The 9,772-nt window shown below is 45.5% G+C and overlaps 1 protein-coding gene across 1 annotated transcript in view; it reads right to left on the bottom strand.

Moving 5' to 3' along the window:
- Positions 1-2,531: 2,531 nt before the first annotated feature.
- Positions 2,532-9,772, bottom strand: part of Tpm4 (tropomyosin 4) — a 22,787-nt gene continuing 15,546 nt past the window's right edge. The window contains 5 exon segments of the mRNA XM_029531890.1: positions 2,532-3,941; positions 7,654-7,723; positions 7,802-7,864; positions 8,390-8,465; positions 9,376-9,390. Of these exon segments, the coding sequence (XP_029387750.1) occupies positions 3,859-3,941; positions 7,654-7,723; positions 7,802-7,864; positions 8,390-8,465; positions 9,376-9,390 (307 nt within the window). The 3' untranslated portion in view covers positions 2,532-3,858.

Genomic DNA, 9,772 nt, shown 5'->3' with positions numbered 1-9,772 from the left:
TGGCCTCGAACTCAGAAATCCGCCTGCCTCTGCCTCCCGAGTGCTGGGATTAAAGGCGTGCGCTACCACGCCTGGCAGGTATGCTCATTCTTGATGGTTACTTTATATCCTGGGGGCCTCCTCAAAACTAGGACAAGTCAGCAAACACTGGATCCTTCTTGATATTTCAGCCTTCTTAGAGTCTGTCAAAGCTTGTCAAATCCGACTATATTCTAAGTCCTCACCAGCGATACTGGGAAAAGTTTTCAATTAGCAATAGTTACACCTGAGATTAGCCTTATTGGCTCCAATTCTCCCATTGTAGTGTTAAATAAAGCTGACACTTTAAGTGCTGAGGCACAAAGGTGACCAAAACTACCTGAGTTTAATTAGAATCCAGCCTAGTGGGATGAGGAGGGAGGCAAGACCTCCATGCAGCTTTGATGGGGTGGGACCAGTGTGAGCGGTTAGTATGGCACTGAGGAATCTACAATTTGAAGACATCTTTATCATCTAAGCTCAATGTTCACTTGGAATAGGCAAACTCTTATATTTGGTTTAAAATGTTTTGCACTTTGCATTAATGCTTTGAAAGCTCTTTTGAGATAGGATCTTTTTTAAAGATATATTTATTTATTGTATGTATATGATTAAACTGTAACCGTCTTCAGACACACCAAAGAGGTCATTGGATCCCATTATAGATGGTTGTGAGCCACCATGTGGTTGCTGGAAATTGAACTCAGGACCTCTGGGAGAGCAGTCAGTGCTTTTAACCACTGAGACATCTCTCCAGCCTGAGACAGGGTCTTAAAGGAGAGAATTTTATCTCTGGCTGGCCTGAAACTTAGATCTGCCTGCCTCTCTGCCTCCTGAGTGCTGGGGCTAAAGGTATGTACCACCCCACTTGATTATCTTTTGGAGTCAAGTTCTCCAGCCTAGGCTAGCTTGCAACACTACACCTGAACAAAAACTACTCATTTTCTTCAATCCCTTACCAGGATAGGGCCTGGCAGGATTTTTCCAAATCCTCTTGAAGGTAAGATTTTGAAGTAAAACACTAAAGCAACTGTGGTACAGGAGTGAAACTATAGTGACAGGCTCTTGCTCCATGTCCCTACTGCATAGCCCAACAGGAAGAATCACTTCTTTTTTCTAACAGCTGCCATCCCAGATGATCTCATGTGTGAACAGAGGTGCATGCATGCCATGGTGAATGTATGGAGTCCAGAGGACAACTTTTATTTCTAGTGTGTATACATGCTTATCTGTATGTGTATTATAAGCACAAGTGCCCTTTTGAGGCCAGAAGCAGTTTTGGATTCTCTGAAACTGGAGCTACAGGTGGTGTTGCAAGCTGCTCAGCGTCGGTCCTGGGAACCAAACCCATACAGGAGCAGCAAGTGATTTTCACTCTTGAGCCATCTCTCCAGCCCTGAAAAGACATCTTTTGGAAGTTTATTCTCACCTTATACCAAGGCAGGAATCCAATTCTGGTGGTCAGTCTTGCACAGAAAGCACTTTCACCGTGAGCCATCCGGCCAGGCCCGATCCTGGTTCAGTGATATTTACTTACCTTGCCTTCCTGCCTCTAAAACCAACCAGCCGTAGTATTTCTGGAAATAGATGTTTAACCAGTTTCCTGATACTTCTGTTTATTTCCATTTCTGATCAAGTTAGGTTTGTTTTTATCATGTGGACCCAGCCTCGCTTTTACTCTTCTATTTTCTGCTTGGCTTGTGTGTGCAATGCAGGAAAAGCCTGATCCCAACAGGCCTTAGGTTTCTCTTAACTAGGACAGCATAAACCTTTCTCCTACCATCTCAGTAGTTTCCAACCTTCCTAATGCTGTGACCCTTTAATACAGTTCCCCATGTTGTGACCCCCAACCACTGAATTTTCATTGCTCCTACACAGCTGATTTTGCTGTTCTGAGCTGTAATGTGAGTATCTGATGTGCAACCCCTGTGAAAAGGGCTTAACCCCAAAGGGGCCACTACCCGCCGAGAACCCCTGCACCGTGAACCACTGCACCGTGAACCACTGCACCGTCTATTAAAATCCTTCCCATTTGGCTCAGTCTAGTTTAGGAAGGATTAGGAATCACAAAGGGCCAGACATTCTGAGTAACAGAGGCCTGTGCTCCCAACCTGAAGTATGGAGATAACTGTCTTTGTATCATGAAGTCACAGTGTAAGGCAAAAAGAAGCTACTTGCTGAGCTCTTGGCACAGTCACCTTAACATTCTGCTAACATTTGTTAAACCAAAGTTGTTCAATCAGTAGCTAGGTGTTGATAGAGGGACTTGGGGGCCCCATCCTTCAGAACTAGTTTGATGATAGATTCAGAAAAGGTGGAGTAGTCACTGCTTTCAGTTGTGTACCTGCCAGTGGAATCCTGCCAGGCTCTAGTGAATGTTCCACACTGAGAGACTGGTATTGATGGAGGTAGGATACATAGGAATGGGAAAGAGATAGGAATGTGTATGTGGAATAACCAGAATGCATTATATATCTACAAAACTGTCAACTAAAAGAATAAATCCATACACATTATTTATGCAAAAATTTATTTGACCAAAATGTAGAAAAAGTGATACTATTATGTATGATACAATAGCAAGAACCTAAAGAACAGAGTAGATTTTATCAATTGCACAGTTTGCTCAAAGTTCATCTCCCTGGTAGTGTGATGCTTAATAAATAGGAGTGAGGGGCAGGGGTTCAGATAAGCTAGAAGCAGGGTGACTTTGAGTCAGGACTGTAAACTTGAGTTGGCCCCGCACTGCTGGGGAATGTGGAATGTTTCAGTGTGAGATGTTAACTGAGAAAGGAGAACTACAAAGCTAAAAAAAAAAAAAAAAAAAAATGTGCAGCCTACAGAGCACTCCACATCCAGTTCGATCAGGAGGTCTTGGTCTTTTATTAGTGTCATTCCCGAAGGAATTCAAGTCTTGGCAAAGTCAAGCTTCCATTTGTTGTTCCTGAACAATGGAGATGAAGCTAAGCCAATTTCTTTTTCTATCACTACTTTGCTACTGGAGAGACCTTTTGTTGCCCAACACTTGGTATTAGAACAATGCTCAATGTATTGAAGGCTAGTAACCTTTCTATTATTTGAGACAGAGTTTTACTGTGTAGTCCTGGCTGAAAAGGTTGGACTCTGCCATATTCCCTGCTGGGTATATCATTAGACCACAGCAGAAAAGTCCTGGAATAAGACGCTTGCTCCTCAGAGAACAATTCTGGAGTGAAGGGAAGATGGAACATGGAACAGCATTAAAAACCAGTAAGAAGGCACATGAACAACAATGATTACCCCAGCATTCTCACTTGGAATGCTTAAAGACAATCTGTTCTGCACGGGGGAGTGTGGAGCAGACTCAGTATATTCAGGCTAATCTAGTTGTGCTTTATAACTTCCCATAGGAGGCTTAATTTTTGCTCTGGGTGGAAAATTTCTACGTTTTCTTGTAACAACCCCTAGCCTCACAAAACTTCCCCACAGCAACCAGCTACGACTAGATACTTGAGCCTGTGCTTCAGAGTGTGGGGCTGACAAATTCCCAAGAACCAAACGCCCTCAGCCTTAAGCAACTATACTCAGTGTGAAATTCCCTGCCTATTTTAGGAATAAATGCAATTTAAGAATAAGAATAATCAGAGAAGCTGGTGCCATTTGAATGGAAAAGGAAAAGAATTAAACTTAACTGGTGCTCAAAGCTTGTCTAACAAAATATTTGGTCATGAATTCATTATCTGCTTGGCATTTCCTGCAAGGTGGAGACCTGGTAATAAGCGGAACTTCTTACAAAAGAGGAAGACAGGGCACACTCTCTGGAGTGGAGTTGGTGTTAAAACAGGACTCCTCTGGTTTAGTTTATATACAGTTGAGTTCGTTTAGTGTCTGGTCCAGTGTCTGATGTAAGCCCACATTCTCTTCTTTGGCCTGGGCAAGTTTTTCTGGTAAAGATTAAGACAGGAAAAATGAATTAATAAGCATCTTTGTTAAGGGAAGGGAAAAGGGGCAGCTCAAGCTGTGACAATGAAAGCCACAGCTAAGAATCACACAGAATACCATGGAGTAATAGGGATCAAAGAGCAAACAAGATAGTTATGGGATATTAGGCTGGGAGTGCTGGTGCATTATTTGAATCCTAGCACTCAGGAGGGAGGTGACCACCCTGGTCTACCCAGTAAGTTCCTGGTCTACCCAGCAAGTTCTAGGCTAGCCAGACCTGAGTTCTCACCAGATCATGTCTCAAAAACAACAACAAAAACCCAAGTGTCCAGGCACAGCCTGGCTTTGTGGTGTATCCTTGACACTCAAGCACCTGGATGGAGGCAGGAAGGTCAGGAGGCAGAGGTCATCCTGGGCTATGGTCAATTCTAGGCCAATCTGGGCTGTATGTGATCTTGTCTCAATACTATCCCCATCCCAAAGAAAAATCCTAGGTCTGGTTTCTCATCAAGAAAAGGCACTTGCTGCCTGGCTTGATAATCAGTTTTATCCCTGGGACTCACATAGTGGGAAGAGAACAGGCTCCTACAACCTGTTTTCTGACCTCCACACATGAACCATGGCATGTGTGCACCTCCTCAACAAACAAACTATAAATAAAAATTTAACATCTCAAATGGTGCATAAAATATACTATACAAAAGTAAATTTTTCTGGGCTCGAGAGATGTCTCAATGGTTAAGAGCACTTACTGATCTTCCAGAGGTCCTGAGTTTAAATCCCAGCACCCACATGGTGGCTCACAACCATCTGTAATGAGATCTGATGCCCTCTTCTAGTGTATCTGAAGACAGCTACAGTGTACTTACATATAATAAATAAATCTTAAAAAAACAAAAAACAAAAATCTTTTCTGCCTTGGTGAAACTCGATTTATTGTCCTGTTTTCCTTTTCCAGATAAAGCCAGCAATCTGTGAGCAGAGCACTTGGACTGAAGCCCTAAGGTGCATCATTAGAGTGAGCCATTCAAGCTTTCTAGGTCGTCAGTCTGCCCATCTGTGAGGTAGGGAGAATACCACCAGTGTGTGTGATTGATAGATACCTCATGAGAACTGAGACATGCTTCAGAATTCAGATGCTGTACACACACACACACAAAACTTTGCTACTAGATATAGACGACTTAGTACATCTGTTAGGACAATGTAAAATTATGTAACCCATTTTTCCTTTGGAGTACCTGTGAGTGGCTATTGTAATTCCAGGCATACAGTATTCACTGTCAGGGTGCCCCTGGCGATGGAGTAAATAACTCCAGGTAAATAACAGAAGACTGCAACCTAAGACTGCAGGAAAACTATTCAGTAATCCTGCTGATTAAGTAAAATTTTAGAAAAGAAAATAAAAGGTCAGTTTGTAAGATGGCCTATCAGGTCAAGGTTCCTGCTGCCAAGTCTGAAGACCTGAGTTCCATCCCCAGGACCCACGTGGTAAAAGGAGAAACTTGATCCCTTCGAGTTGTCCTAACCTCCACATCTGTGCACTGTGGCATGTGTGTGCTCTGCACCACCAAATAAGTAAAATACAAAAAACCATTGAGAGCTCTGCATGAGCAAGCATGAGGGAAGGTTGGTTTGTGTGAGGGAGAGCTGATAAAAGACACGGCCAGGAGTCATTACAATTCTGGAAGAAAGCAAAAAGCCTCATAAACTATGATAAGATCAACCTGGAAATTTTCAGGAAAACAAAACAAAAAACAAAACACCTTAGACTGCAGAAGATGGCAGTCTCTCTATGGCCACAGAAGCCTTCATGTAACATCTGTGACCTGGCCGGGTGCAGACTTGTTAACTGGGTGCTCTTGTGAGCCAGCCGCCCCTGGTAACCCAGAGTGCACTTTCGTTTTATAGAAGAGTGGCACACTCAGTGTCGCGCAGTCCCAGTGGTGGAGGTGAGGTGCGACCCAGGTCTTCTACCAGCAGTCCTGGCCTCGCTAGCATGCTTGTTAATTACGTCTGAAAGGAAAGACCCTCACCCCCAAAGTGCCCCTGCCCTGGAGACCCTCAGCACAGCCCAGGCAGACAGTAGGAGACCCTCAACACAGCTCAGGCAGACAGTAGGAGACCCTCAACACAGCTCAGGCAGACAGTAGGAGAGGGCTGGACTCTTGCAGGGCTCCAGTAGAATGATTAGAGAGGCAGGAAGGGATGGTTATTTCAAAGGGTGGAGGCTATTCACACCTGGAAATTTCTCAGGGAAATACTGAGCAAACAACAAAAGCATCCCCCCCACCCCCCAACAAGGCCAGTGATCTGTCCCAGGGCATATGCAAAACAAGGTGTATAGGGCAGGGTTTACAAAATGCCCCCCCCCCTCATCCCCAGCACTTTTCCATAGCAATGCCCTCTGTAGAACAGGCTGTTCTTGAACTCAGATCCACCTGCCCCTGCCTCCCAAGTGTTGGGATTAAAGGCGTGTAAAACCACTGCCCACCTAACAAAATGGGTTAGGATAAATGTCACATAAGAATGCAAGCAACCACTGGAATTCATAGCCTGGACCCCAATCAAGAGGGCCTCCTTTGATTTGCTGACTCAAATTCAGACTCTCTCCATTAAGAAACGACTGCGCTGCCATCCTGATTAGCTAGTGCTGTGTTTAGGAACCATGCCAGATTGGCTTTTGTTTCCTTATTTTCAGAAAAGGACCATGTGGACCTCATTTTTCTTTTGGTAAAGAGAGTTTAATCTGTGAGAGACAACCAACTGCCCACCTTCATCCTGGTCATGGCCAAAGGCACCCGACTCCAGCTCAAAGATGAGGTGGCAAGAACAGAAGATGAAGATGGCCTGTTGTCATTTCAGAGTTAGGCACATGGGGAAAAGGCTAAAGTGGGTTCCCTGGAGCTCCTAGGCACCAGAGCCAGTTCACTTGGAGATGGCCAGGAGCCAAGGTGACACCCACAGCTTTCAGAGAGAGAGGTCTTGTCACTGAGGGATGGCTCACATCCTTGCTGATAGCTATTTACCTGAGCTTTTGGGCACTCTTGTCTAGAGGGTGGTGTCCCCAGGAAGGGGGCTGAAGAAATAGGATGGAGATAGACAAACAAAATAGTGAGACGTCAGTATGAACGAAGGCAAAGTTGAGCCCCGTGTCAAACAGGTCTGGGCTTCTGAACAGGAGTAGCCTAGGTGAGCCCTTGAAATAAAAGTGAGCTGGGCGTGGTGGCACACACCTTTAATCCCAGCACTTGGGAGGCAGAGGCAGGGCTAGCCTGGTTTACACTATAAGACCCTATCTCAAGATAACCCCCACTACAATCACCCTTGGGCTTAGTCACCCTTTGGAATGGAGCATTTTCCCTTATATGGCTAAAGATCTGAAGAATGAGTCTCCCTTCCTGGAGGATCCCAACCCCAAGTGTCTGGAATTTCCGTGCTCTATCATGGAGAATAACATAGTCACTTCAAGAAATGCTGAGTTGTGTTCCCTGGGGAACTGAGGCCCTGCAGCCTCCTTTTTTCTCTTTGCTCACACTAAGATAAACCTTGCCTCTGGGAGAAAGGCCAGCCAGAACTGGAGGCATTTAAAATATGCAAAGCATCTCTGTGAGAATTCTGAAGACTTCACTCTGGGAAAAAGCCCAGCTCTGTCCCTCCACACACCTCCTCACTCAACTTTCATATGCCACTTAGGGAAGTGGAGATTCCTACCTTCCAGGTCATCGATTGTCTTCTCCAGTTTAGAAACTGTCCTTTCTGCAAACTCAGCTCGGGTCTCAGCCTAGGGAAGAAAAGAGTCACTACCCTACGTCAGATTAGGCCCTCAAAATGTAGGGCAAAGCTGGGTGTGGTTGCTCACCTCCTTCAGCTTGTCGGACAGAAGCTTGATTTCTTCTTCATATTTATCCTCCTTTTCAGAATACTGTGGGAGAAAAACAAACAAACCCCAAAGGTGGTTCTTAAAAGAGGGAAAGAGGCTGGAGAGATGCCTCAGAGGTTAAGGGCTCTTGTTGCTTTTACAGAGGGCTGGGGTTCAGGACCCAGTACCCACATGGAGGCTCACAACCATTTTGTAAGTTCAGTGCCAGGGGATCTGACACCCTGCCCTGCAGTGCAGACATACGTGCTGGCAAAGCACTTACACATATGAAATAAATACTTAAGGGAAGGAAGAAGGAGCTGGGGAGATGATTCAGCCAGTGAAGCATTTGCCTGGCGAGGACCCCAGCATTCACATAAAGGTTGGATGGGTGTGGCTCCCTCTGTAGAGATGAGATTCCTGGAACAAGCTGGCTAACTAGACTAGCCAAATAGATGAGCTTCAGGTGAGAGACTCATTCTCAATATGGCTCCCATTAACAAAGGCCTGCAAGACGATACCCTAGCACATGCCGGGTTACCTGGACTGAGAACAGGACAAAATGTAGCAAGTTTCCCTCCATCCCACCTTTTCAGAAGCAGCCTCCAGTGATTTCAGATTGTTAGTTACATTCTTGAGCTCTTCTTCCAGGTCACCACACTTTCTGCACCAGAACAAGATTTGCTGTAATGCAGGCAATTCCCTTCCAGCAAGTCCACTGTCCATCCCCCCACTCCACCACTGCTGGAAACTTATCATACCCTCTCCTGCTGAGCACAGGCAGAAGCAGGGCAGGAGGGCATCTGGAGGGTTTGTAAAGCAACCTGGGGATCTGCCAGGGATGAGGCAACAGGGACTTGTGAAATCTGTGACTGGCTTAGTTTTCTCAGGAAGGTGTGCAAATAAGACAAGGGTGGGAGGTGGGAGGTGGGAGATGGCAGAGCTCATGGGACACTCTAGGAGGCAAGCCTAGAATACACCTGTGAAACCAGGGTGCCCCCAGCCCCGCAGGACTCTCTGTGGAGCTGACTCCTGGGTCCAAGGCCAAGGGGGGAGAGGTGTTTTGTTTGTTGGGACTGTGACATTCTTGCTGAGCTGTCTCCATGGGAAGGTACCAATAGCAACATCAGAAGCCATGCCCTGAAACACTTGTGGGGTATCTGCCCCCCTATAGACAGGATTCTGTGAAGACCAAATGGCCTGCCTGGCTTAATATGCAAAGTGGAGGTAGGAAGGAAGATCCCAAGTTCCAGGGCAGCCTGGCCATATAGCAAAACTCTCAAAAATTCCAAAAAGCCAACAAGGAACAGTGAGAAAATGGGAGGGGTGAAGAACACGGGCAGCTTGTGAATGGGCAGCAGAGCTGTGAAATGCCATTTTCTGCCCGGGGCAGGGCTATTGCACCATAGACTGACTCAGCAGCGGTGACAGCCTACACAAGACTTGCAGGGGGTGGGACCTGTCAACATTCCATCATAGAAGAGAGATAGGCTCACGAGGTCCACCCTCCCCAGGTAGTATCAGCAGTTAATGGCCTCTGGGGGAGGAGGAGATACATTTCTCAGTGGTGTAACTACTCAGCAAGTTGCCTTGAACTGGTAAATAACCCCTCTTCATGCTCATGCTAATAACATGCTAATAACATGCAAATAACTGCAGTGGATAACAAGAAGAAATCAAAGTTAGGAGGGGGTATACTGAGAAAAAGGGGGTCGGTGAGAGGAGGAAAAAAAGTGTGTGTTGTAATTAAAGTATAATGTGAGTTTATAAGTATATAAAATTGTGAAAAACAAAAGTTAAACTCAGTGTGGTAGTTCATGCTTATTATTCTAGCAATCAGTCAGGAGGATCAGGCATTCCAGGCTACAAGAGACCCTGTCTCAAACCAAACCAAAGTGCAAAGCAAAGAAACAAAACCAAACAACAAAGAAAGGAAGAGAGAGAGAGAGAGAGAGAGAGAGAGAGAGAGAG

Source organism: Mus pahari, chromosome 19 (genome assembly GCF_900095145.1).
Source record: "Mus pahari chromosome 19, PAHARI_EIJ_v1.1, whole genome shotgun sequence".
Taxonomy (NCBI): domain Eukaryota; kingdom Metazoa; phylum Chordata; class Mammalia; order Rodentia; family Muridae; genus Mus; species Mus pahari.
Note: the sequence above shows the minus strand (reverse complement) of the source record. Positions and strands in the feature narration are given on the sequence as shown.